Here is a 12,478-nt window from a genome sequence, read left to right on the forward strand (position 1 = left end):
TTTATAAAGACACATGGAGAAAATTTTCTTAATTAGTCGGGTGGAGCTCGTGGCTATAAGAGACACTCCTTTTAGCTGAGTGTCCACTGGCAGGTCCACGGGACCCTGAGTTGAAACTTTAAGGATAATTATAGAGGCAGAAATAGAAAGTGGCAGTCGAGCTCTGTTGCTCTCAGTGGGTCTTACCCAGTCTCACCCCAGATGTGATTCGTAGAGCAGGTAGAGCTCTGTGCATCGGGGAGGGGATGCTGGCTAGAGGCCAGATCCACTTCAACCTCAGTTGGTCGGGCAGCTCAACTCGGCATCAGAGAAAGGCCCCGGGGGTCATCTCTCCATCGTAGTGTGATGGGGACCGAGAGCCGCTGAACCTCCCTCTAACTGGTGTTCTGCCCTTCAATGATGGATGGCACTTGAGGGACTGGAATTGTACTGTATGGATCTGACTTGCATTTCCTTATTTCCAGTGAGTTACAGAGGAATGGAGTCGCGCTCACTTTGAGGCGTCCTCGCAGTCAGTTGAGGATATCTCAGGATTCACTACAGTTCAAGGACCTTGCAAAACCCAATGAGGACTCGTGTCTGCACTGAATGGAAAACAGCAGTGCTTTTCTTTTTCACAAATTGAAATATCCTCCAGCTGTACGGATCAATTCTTAATTTGCAGTTTTGTGTTAACATGGTGTGTATCATGCAGTCAATAGTCTACATGCCTTAAGCTAAAAAATAAATTACTTGAATTTGTCTTGCTTAACCTCGGGGCCAAGCATGTAACCGTGTTTTGCATGTGACATTCAGTATAACGTGCACATATACAAACGTACATTTGGCTTTCAAAAGTCACTTTAAAAGTCATTTTCTGGCACACGCTTTCCCTTTCCCTAATCTCACGACAAAAGTAGAGTAATTGTGACAGAATTTAGCACGACGGTGTAGCTTGTTTCCATCATCTCTGCTGGATCTCCGCTCTAATTAGAGCGCGCTGTAAGGCGTTCATTGTAACACCGTGGCCGATTTCTTTGCCGGTTCCAAACTACGGAGATACAACAGAGACATACAGATCTTAATGCGACTCCTTGGCCACCACCAAAGATCCATTTTATTTCAAGCAATTATACGATTTTGTTCCCTTTCCCTGTGGCTATCTCCCTCTCAGATGACCAGCCATGTTGCAAGGTCCAAACACGTGTCACTCATCTTGATGAGCTGTCTACTTTGAAACAGTATCTAGCCCGGAGACGAGGTACCCGTCAAACAAGCAGCCACCGCAGGCACTGAAAAAACAGATGGCGAGTGCAGCCACTTTAATAAAAAAAAAAAATTTAAAAAAGCGATAGCAATGTTTACTCTTGTTGTGCATTTGCCCAGTGTCTCTTTTTTTTTTGTCCTCCTCTTCCTGCTTTCCCACTTTATTGTTATTATTGCTATGGCTCCTCTGCACTTGATAGCCCCAATTTAGTTCGCCACGAGCCACATTCACAAGGCACAAAAGGCATGGCGGATATGCCTGACTCTATTAAATAAATCTCAGTGAGAAGTCTCCACATTTCACAGACACACCCAGGGTCACAGACACACCCAGGCTGCTGTAACGTTTACTTGACCCAATTTGCCCGTTCATTAAATTTTCATTTTATCAGAACCATAATGTAGTGGATGTCCTGTCTGTTTAAGTTATTTTAAATTTAATAAAAAATGTATATTGCTGTGTCCCTTTGATACACCAGACAGCACTGGAGTGCAGGTGTGGTCTTCGGCCTCCCAGTTAGTGCTCAAGTGGCCCCGCCTCTCCCCCACATGTAATCCCACAACCGAGCAAATATTAGGTCAACTGTGTTCTTGCGTTGGGTTGTTATTTTGGTTGCAGGGGTTCAACAACATCAAAGGACATGAACCATTGACCCGTCTTCGCCATGTCGAATCTTGTAAAAGTCAATCAAACACATGCAGCTGGACGCAATGGATCAGTGAGGAACAACAGGGGGTGGACTCACGCTGGCATTAAAAGCTGATATGATGACCCCCTGCTGCCTTTGGGGTTTCTCTTCAAGTCCATATTTAAAGACATTGTGCGGTTTCCTTTAATAATGATATAAACAATCATGTTCTTGATTCAGTGTGATTATTTCATTTTTTTACCCTCACTTGCCTTAATTAGAGCCTTGTCAGAGGAGCTACCGCCTGGCACACGGTTTAGACGGGGAGAGCAGCATTGGGAAATTGCTGCGGTTCTTTTCCTTTTTGGTCACATAAAGCTCTGCCTCTCCAGGGTTGTTATTTAACCGCTTACATGATTCTAAAGACCAGGTTTTGTGAGATTACTACGGTGTTTGTCCATACTTGGCATTAAAACAATGTGACTGCGATAACAATCAACACAGATTGAAGTAATACAGTTATCTCTTCATATCACGTGGGCTGATATATGCATTACACTCCGATAGCAACCTCAGGCTGACCACTTGATTTCTGGTTTGAGGATATGATGTATGATGGAATGATAAGTTGTCCTGGAACAACCCTGGCCATAGACTATAAAGCACACGGCACATAAAGACATGTCGAGACACTACAGAGTAAAACAACCCTTTCAAAGGGTGTTCTTCATTTCATGTCCATCTCCTAATACCAGCATGTGCTGCCTCTCCCTAGTTAACCACCTATGTCTCACATTGCACACTGACTTTGGAAATCAAAGGCCGAATTAGCGAGGATCGCTTCCCCTTTCGCTTGATCGAAAGGGGAAGGAAAACAACAACAAATGGATCATGGAAGACATCTGTTTTACATGTCAACGAGATCAATGAGTGAAAGATAGCGAGCATCAAAGTGGTGCATAGGAATTAACTCCAGGTGTCCTGCAACGAAAACAATTCCCTCTTTGATAATTAGAGCTGTAGATCACATACAAGGAAGACCGTGATTTTAGTATTGATGAAAAGGAAATTGCAGATGAATTATACCCACATTATTAAAGTGAGATTTGAACATAGAAACAGTTCAATTCAGTCAACATATTGGGACATTTCTCACCTCTCTCCTGGTCTCAATACAATATTTAAAAAAGCATTTTCTACAAAAGTCAAGAAAGAAAACCAATTTATAGTGTTTTAAATGGAGGCTCTTACAGGCTGGTTGTTGTGTGGGCGACAAATAAAGATAAAACACAACAGTAACATATTGCGACCTGAGAAGAAAAGCCCATTACAGTAAGTGTTTCATGGCAAACATACGGTTTAAGGAAATAAAACAGCTTACATGCAACAGTAAGACTGAGTGTTTCCTTTCCTGCTGTTGCAAATTGAAACATCACCGACCTGCTGGTCCAAGGCCGTGGAGCGCTGCCACTGTGCTCGGAAGAGGCCGGAGAGCGCACATGTGAAAGCCCAAAGCCGGAAGAAAGCTTCAAAGAACGGGGACCAAGAAAGAGACATTCAGACATGGAGAAGAAAGAGCGTTTGGGTGAGAGACAGGAATAGACAAGTGACTCTTGAAGTAAATGTCACACGGTAATCAGAGAAGGGTTGGGCTATAAACGGTCCGTCTAATTATCGTGACAATAGTTTTCATTGAATCTGTCATGAACTTTGCAAAAAAAGTATTTCTGGTGTTCTTTTTTGTGTCTTCTCTCAGCTCCATCTTTACTTTCCACCTCAGCGCTGTCGCCAATCATCAAGCCAAATAAAGTCGTGCACGTTTATTAGCTAATCTGCTTCAGAAGCCCCGACTTCTGAGAGTCAATCAAGACGTTCGGCTGGAAATGTGTTCTTAACATTTTGGTTAAGCTTCCTTGACCTGTGCAGAATTTGTAATGGAGTTACACTTTGTGGCACCGGAGAGAAAGAAAGAACATCACCCTATTGAGCGTCCAGTCACAACCCCCTCGTGCCACAGGGATTTAGTCTACGTTTCTTTGAGCTTTTCTAATTAAATTGCACAGAAAACTGAATGGGAAATGTGTGGTTTCCTATTTCAGGAGTGAGAGAAAGGGAAGAGGGAGCAGAGTGGGCGTAAATGTAATTATGCAGGCAGGTGATCACATATGATAAGATTATAGACTGTGCTAACCCTTTACCTCTGTTTCCCCATAAACCTATGACGGCTGAAGTGTCTATGCAGTATATCTCTCATTATTCACGCGTACATGTTGTTATGGTATAACAACTACATTTTCCATTGTATTTACATCATACTGTACACGTGTACAGAGTAGTGGAGTCTGTATTTTAATCCTAATCAGCATCCCTGTGTTTAGTACTAAACCCTACATCAACTACGGAGATGCCCGCAATGAAGATTTAAATGAGCAGCAATAAAATACCTGCATTGGCCTGGAGAACAAATGCACATTTTTAAATTGAAGCAATGATGTCTAACTAATGTCTTTCAAACTCAACATGCACATTGTGCTCCCCCGGCAGCCTTCTCTGCATGAATATGAGATTGAATACAGCATATAGAGTACTCCTATTTATTATCCAGGCTGACTGCTCGAATAGAAGATTCAAGGAAAACGATGTTGGCTTCGTTTCTTCTCAAGGCGACATTGACTTGAGGAACAGTACGTCTCTGTTGAAGACATGCTGGGCTGCAGGTTGTGTCATGTTGTAATGCATTGGATTGGTCCATCATCTGGGGACCAACCCTCTATGTATTTGTCAACGTGCGGTTCCATTTACTCCAAAAATGAAACTGGTCATGCGTTATTATCTGCTTAGAGCACTGTATAATTATACACATTAGCACCTGTACACATTAATCATAACACACTTTCAAGCATTTTAGAATGAGTTATAAGATCAAGTATCTTGCTACTTCATAAGTGATGGTCTCTCCACAACATTTTTTGCAAGAGTGTATTATTATTAATATTTCTCTGAGCTGTTATACATTCTAATCTCTTTTATAATGCATTATAATGTTATAAGTGGTCATTGTTTGCTTTAAGTAAGCACCCTTTTTTAACTTTACTTAAAGCACACAATGACAACTTAGAGTAACTTATAATTACATAATGATACTTTACAACTATAGAGATTAAAATACACTGTGATCCTTGCAAAATAAATCTTAGTCTCCAGCAGTCATAAATAATTGTAATATTTGAACGTATAGGTAATCATACTACTTTGTAATCTGTTATGATTATTGTTATAAAGCTTTGTGAATATGTAAGTACTTATAACTATAGCTTTTAGCAGATTATAAATGCATTATGAGTATGTGTAGAAGGCCTTAGAGACATGACCATCACAGAAAGTGTTTCCATTTCAACTGAAGAATACTCATGAAACTGGACTGATAATCATGAACCTGAATCACTTATGTTTGTGATATATATATATATATATATATATATATATCTTTTTTAAATGTATTTATATAAATATATATATATATATATATTGTTTGCATTGGCAGCTGCTGGAGATCAATATTGTGTTGTCAAGGTTCAGAATGCAATTTCCAGCCAGTAATTGGCCAGCGAGCCAAACATATTGTTGTGGGCAGAGGCATGAAGCTGTTCTTCACAAACACCTCTGTGCACCAGCAGAGGAACGATTATATTACTTACAAAAGCAACGACATCATCATCGAGAGCCGTTTCCTGCCTGTCCTCCAACCGATGTGTTGAATCCATTTTATCTGGAGATGCCTTTTGCATGTCACCGTTTGACAAAGCCTTAGTGTTGGTTGACGTATCACACCGCATATCAACTCCTCAATTGGAGGAGCTGGTGCATAACGTGATCTGTCAGCAGGTGCTAAGGCTTTGTCAAACGCAGTGCTACAAAAAGGCAGTCTTCGTAGGAAGGAACTGTAAGACAAAAATGGTGGACGGCGAGAGAACTGACAGGAGGTGTGCCGTCACCCACTGAACCATCTACAGCGGCTCCTCCTGACGGCCGACATGTCCACTCGCCTTTGTCCGTCAGGACACTCACAGTAGCAATTCTCATCCTGGCAAGAGCTGAATAACCTGATAAACCGAAACATTTAATCATTAATACTTAGAGACCAGACAGACACAAAATGATCCCCCGTGGCGCTGGAAAGCGAGGCTGTTTTTTTTTTTCTTCTTCTAATCGTTGCGAAATAAACTTTTCCAAGGAAACAAGATGCTGCTGTGTATGTGAACCGTACTCAAAGCACGCTGCATTAAATACATGCACAGCAATCATCTACAGAATCCCGCCGCAGTGTTGTAAGTAAATGGTAACATGCAGCCTTATCTCTCATGTCCCTTTCTCTATAGGCGAGATGTCGAATGCTTTCGAGCCGAGGCATTCCAATGTTGCTCGTGAGATGTGAAGGAGCACGTCTGAGGTTACAAGCTTCACCATTGTTCTTTTTCCTTTTCCATAACAATGAGCAAGGAAATGTGCACGTCGACACTATGTTTGCGTGCTTGTAGCAAAGTTTCCCCTCTGGAGGAAAACCAAAAAAGACAGTTTTTTTTTTTTTTTGTAGCTTCTGCTTACTGTGAGAAACTGCTCTGAACACTTGAATAACAAGATTTGACATGTCGTAGCTAAAGAAATGCAATACAAAACCCTGGTTTTTTCTTGTTTTTCTTCATAGAGTACGACAGCCACCGAATGCATTCACACCCAGTTATTACACTGATAGTCAGCACCAGATGCTAATGTCTGCTCAGATGTGGGATATTTCCTTTTTTTTCTTTTGGTTTCTTGGAACATTTTAGTCATTTACCACATACACTGTTTGCAGGGACCTGCAATATACAATTAATATCACTCAAGCGCTCCCAAACAATAGTTGCTGTTTTTCCCACATTATCCCTCTATGAGTTGTGGGTCTCTCATATATTTGTTCGCCATCGATCATAGCGGCGAGGCGCGCACGCTGGAAAGCAGCCGGTGGGGAGAGGCAGCATTCGCAATCAAACAGAGAGGAGCAGTGTGAAATCTCAGGAAGAGGCAGCTTCCCCCATGCCCGTGGGCAGGGGATCAGACGATGAGGAAGCCTGCCTCAGACACTCAACACCTCCCACTGGCACCCTGATGCAAGCAGCATGCAAACCCACCCCTCACATGTATCTGTCAGCCGGGGGGTGGGTGGGGTTAAGCTCTGTGTGTACCCCGACTCGGTAACTGCACTGTGACGTTCATGTTATGCTACTGCAGTGGAGCTGTGCTAAGGTTCACTGTGAGTCGTTGATGTGGTATTTAAAGGTGGCAGACTGTTGGTTTATTTATTTTATTTTTTTATTTTACACCGCCCTTGTCACGTTATTGCTTTAAGCCAGCAGACGGGTCTGACCCGAAATAAAAAGGAGAAAGCTACAGGTGCAAACTATCTCCAAGTCTAGAGGAAAGGAATTCTGCTGTGCAGAGAGTCATAAACGTATTTGATTCACTGCTCTTCAAAACCAAATCACAAGCTTTCTATATCCAGTCAGCCTGTTCCAGCCACTGGCATAATAGTGCTGTGGTTTCCTCATCTGCCCTCCATTGTCCACCTTGGCTGTCCATCCATGACATACAAGACTATAGTCTCTAAAGGGTTTGTTCCAGACTGTGAGCAGGCTTATTTCAGGTATAGGTACATTACAGGAGAAAGCAGGCTTGAGTGGGTGAGAAAATACCAATTTTCCCACCGTGCCTTTGGCTGCTCCTTTCACCCCGGTGTTGACTCATCTTGCATCCTCATGTCCAACCAAATGTTCACACAATGGTCGTTTCAGCTGAATGTGGGAGTGTGTTTTGAATGTGCAGAGCAGACTGAATTGGGCCCACTGTCAGTGGGCTCCACAGCTACAGATGGCTAATAGCCAGAGCTAAAGGCAGACACAAAAGTCTCATTTGTCAGTATTGATTTCTAGTGCGAGCCAATGTAAAAACATGCGCTTTCACAAATGATACAGTCTATCACGTGCCACGGGACAACCAATTCATCATTATTACATGTTTTTGTGAGTTGACTTGTGGGACTGGAAATTACTGGAAATGACATGCACTACGGAACGCTAATGACAGCATGCAGCAACAATTACTCCAACGTGACAAGTTGCGGTTGAATATAGACCTCTCATTCTTTAACTTGTCTTTTCAGAACAGACAATATGTCAGAGCTACTTTATAAATAAAATCATATAACCTTTTGATGAAACGCCAACAGACAAGGTAATGGCCTACTAAAATAGCTGACATTAGAGCATCTATGTTCTCTGTTGATGACGAGCGATATGCTCTTTGGCACTGTCGGAAGCAAATGGCAGACTGTGGCATGCTAGAAGGCGTATTTAGCTGTCGTTGTTGATGTTCTGGAACCCTGATGATGATGAGCATGGTTCAGAATGTGCTTTAACTCCTGTCAGTGGTGCACGGCATCATTTTGCATTACATGCTTTCTTTCATCTGGCATTTCATTACATTAAGTCCAAATGATATTTTCTAAAAACACAGTCGCCCCAAAGTGAATTACCAACCTGACAGTCCGTGAGGACGTGGCAACCAGTGTTAACCTCTTTGTCTCGTATCCCGCCTGTTGTGAGATTGATTGAGTTAAAAGAGAGATGACACATTGAATGGGCAAATGTGGGACATTGCTGGCTAACTGTTGTATGTGCTCTGTGCATAAGCCCTTTGATATGCGCACATACACTGGCAATGTCTTATTTATAAAAGTAAGAAAAATGCACAGCTGGGGGACGAAAAGTCTTTTAGAAAACATGTGTAAATGTACCTTTTTTTTAAATCTTTCTTCCCTCCCGCGCACACAGATCTTTAGCGGTGGAGCTACGCAGGCTCTTCCACTGGGGCGCTTGGTGTGGCATAAACCTCCTGGAAGCTGTGGAGGGGTTTTAATCAAGTGTGAAATCCTTTTGGAGTAGATGCCTGCACGACTGTGCTTGTGCTTAGAAGCGTACTCCTCAACGCGCTCCCCCAACTCTCTTCCCATGAACATCTTTTGTATCGAGAGTCCACTTCGCTGCAGTGATGTATACAGACAGCGCTCTTAGCGGAGCTGAGGAAATGAAACTCCAATCATCATGCATGAGGCAGCGCACACAGGCACACTCTTGCCTGGGCTTTTTCTTTGAGCTGCGGATTCGGTTCCGTTCGGTTTGTTAATCGGGCATAAAAGTGTCGTTCATTCATTTGAAAAGAATCATTGACATTGGCCTTGTAAACAGAGAGAGGAATTTGCCACTTAAGCATAATGATATAATCAAGCGAGATAAAGGCTGAGCGTTGCTCAACTGTAAAGTAAACGTATTAACCCTAAACATCTCGCAATTTCGGATTATTGGAACAATGAGATTAACGGCAACAATAGAATTGAGCTATGCGTTCTTTGATAAACAATGGGACAATTGTGTGTGGATTACCCATGAGAAATGAACGTTCTAGACATAAAAAAAGGACAATTAAATGAGAACAAATAACTTCCGCTGCTTTTTAATTGAGCAGTTTTAAAAATGTTAAATCATACCTTCGCCATCGCACAATTTCTTTTTTTCCCAGGCGTCAGAGGTCTGACATTTTGTGGCATAATTATCTATAGCCACTGGTCAGGAGGACAATACTGACGATGCCGTGTCTCATCGGCTTACCGTCAAGGTGGCATTCGCTCCACTAGTTGTGAACCCTCGCTACCGCCTCCGATACGTCATCGCTTGCGGTTGCATCATTCGCATGCGGCAACGTCTCCCCGCTAACTGTGTGTGCAGCACCGGGCCCTCCGCTTTGCCTACGAATACATTCGCTCTCTTCGGCACGCCGTCCCGTTGCCACGGGGGGAAAAAAAGCAGACGCCCGTGATGGACGTGTTCTTTGGCGGCCCGGACAGCGTCGGGGCTTTACAGTAATGCATTCATCACGGCAATCAAAGGTTTACACGAGGGTTGACGTCTCAGACTCACAGATCTCCGCTGTCTGCTGTCCTCCTCACAGACATTGATTTGTCTGTCCTCGTCTGAGTCTGAAGGGATAACCAAGATGAATCGAGTGGTATTTCCATTAAATCGGGGCTGTGTGTTTAGCTTGTCAACAGGTGGGCTACTTAACAAGTCTATTAGCTGCCAGCTGCACATTTCTGGTAAACAAATACGCAGGTTCTTCAGCGCCGCTTTGCTCTCAGAAACCGCGTCCTACTCTTGACTGATCATTGAAGCAAACTCATTTCAGAGCTTTCACAGCGTGTACATTTAAATGAGGTCACTGGGTCGTGGACCCATTTATTTAATTAGGGACAGTTGAATAAAAAAATGGATGATAATCAAGGGCAGGGAACTCATTTCAGCGCTGTCAATCAATAACTCATCCAGCAATGGTTTTGCCCAAAGGAGTTCAGCCATCATGATCCCTTTTAACCAAACACTGTGTGTCTACAGCCTGTGTGTCCGTCGTATTTCTTCATTCTCACCGTCTTTTTTAATGTTGACACATACCTGAAGCACCATTTACAGCATACCAATTGCACGTTATAGGAGGTCAATACATTTACTGTATTGAATGTGTTAACAATAGAGGGATTTATGACTAAACATACCAGACAGACTGCAGTTGGATACTTCTAAACGACATAGACACAGGACGCCATCTCCCGAATGCATCACATTAGCTCATGGGCTACACACACACACACAGTGCTCATTACACAGTGCATAGCAACAGCTACATAGCAACTGCTGCGGACTGCTTAGCAACAGCTGCAAAGACATCAAGGAGGAGGGGGGGGGGGGGGGGGGGGGGGGGGGGGGTGTCTCATGCCATGTTTCGGATGAAACCATTTCTGTTCACAAATGCCTTTTTACAACTTCTTTTTTATTTTCTTGATGAATGTTGATGTTTATCACTGAAGCCCTCTCTCATGGTGCCGTTTGCTCTCTCCTGCCCACAGATATCCGCTCCCTCCCTGATGTGGCGATGACCGGAAACTGTACAACCGAGTGCAGCGAATTGGGCCACTCGGACGCCTGCTGGATGCCCGGGCATCCCTCCCCCGTACGCAAGACCAGGAACCCCCCGAAACTCTCCACCTTCGTGCCTTACCAGGAGAGAGGGAGCCTGGGTCGCCTGGCTAACGGGAGCACCAGGCCAGGTGGCGAGGAGCACCGGTCGCGCCTTCCGCCCTCCCGCAGTGCCTACTCCAACAGCGGTCACGACGCCAGTCAGGACTGCCCCCTAGAGGAGATGCCCCTGAGCGTAGCCTCGGAGTTCCCGCCCACCTCCCCTACGGCCCACACTCCAAAAAGAGAAATCTACCTGTGAGGAATATCGTCATCTGAAGGAAGGAAAGATACACCCACTTCAGGAGGAACAGGCTGTCCACATGCTCAAGCCAATGCCCGTTTTGTAGGTAACAATAGGCTGTGACTCATTCAACCACTGGCATGAACACTTGCTTTTTCTCATTTCCTTCTTAAATTATTAATTTATTAGCATATTTATTGAGAATTCCACAAAGTTAATTGATGCACTCACTCATTTATTTATACAAAATCCTGAAGGATAGGATTCTAAAAGATCAAAAGGAAATGCAGATGGTAATTGCTACTTTAGTAGTGACTAATTATTGTTGTAGTTAGCCAAGTCCCATTCTGTGAAGTGATCTCTTGAATTTGAAAGTTGTGATCAGTGCTCTTGTGCCATTATTAGATATAATTTAATAGACAGCTAGTCAGGCCCTATCAGAAGGCATAACACTTTTGACTAACAATCAAATGAAACGGTCTATCTTAATGTACAGTGCTGTAAATACATTTCAATGGTGTGTTCTACATATATTTTTGTCTGGCATAAGATGAAGAAAAAAAAAAAAAGAAAAAAAAAAAAGGCCTCCGAATTTTTACATATTTGAGCTTTTCTTTGTTGCTGCTGCTGTTTACACTTGATCGAAACCATCTCCAGAAGTTGAGCTATAGATTTTGTGGAAGGCATTTATCCGCTCTTCACAATCACACACACACACACACACACACCTTCGACCCCTAATCATAGTAGAATGGCCTTTACCTCCGCTCCCTGTAGAGCTCTGCCACTGGTGGAGAAAGCCGTGTGCCAACATTTAAACTGACATCATGCTCCACTGAGTCTCAACACTCTGACCTATGGTTCACCATGAAAACGGTTGACTTGGCCACAGTACACCGGAGTAACAATGACCGAATGCAGAGCAATCGCTCGGCACAGTCCGATTGGCTTTCTCATATCAAGCCTTGTGAGACCCTCTGTTGATGAAATCACACCAGTGGACCAGTTCAAAAAGCTCCTCTCTGTCGTGACAATCAGACGAGCTCTCACAATCATTTCCCCTGAAGCTCATAGTCCTCTCCCCTCATGATCTATAAGAAGATATGTAGATCTAATGGATGCATAAAGAGGTATTTACATTAAAGGGCACTTGAGCGAGGAGAACCGCGGGGAGCTATTGAGCACGCGGGCGTGGAAGTTAATATCGCGTCCGTGTCCTACACGAGTGCTCGATGTCGAGAGTACTTTCTTTCTTTTTA

The 12,478-nt window shown here is 43.4% G+C and overlaps 1 protein-coding gene across 1 annotated transcript in view; it reads left to right on the top strand.

Moving 5' to 3' along the window:
- pcdh1a (protocadherin 1a) overlaps window positions 1-11,237 on the top strand; it is a 70,422-nt gene extending 59,185 nt beyond the window's left edge. The window contains exon 4 of the mRNA XM_034550656.1: window positions 10,867-11,237. Within this exon, the coding sequence (XP_034406547.1) occupies window positions 10,867-11,237 (371 nt within the window). The remainder of the gene's footprint in view (window positions 1-10,866) is intronic.
- Window positions 11,238-12,478: the final 1,241 nt, after the last annotated feature.

The sequence above is a fragment of the Cyclopterus lumpus genome, chromosome 14 (genome assembly GCF_009769545.1).
Source record: "Cyclopterus lumpus isolate fCycLum1 chromosome 14, fCycLum1.pri, whole genome shotgun sequence".
NCBI lineage: Eukaryota > Metazoa > Chordata > Actinopteri > Perciformes > Cyclopteridae > Cyclopterus > Cyclopterus lumpus.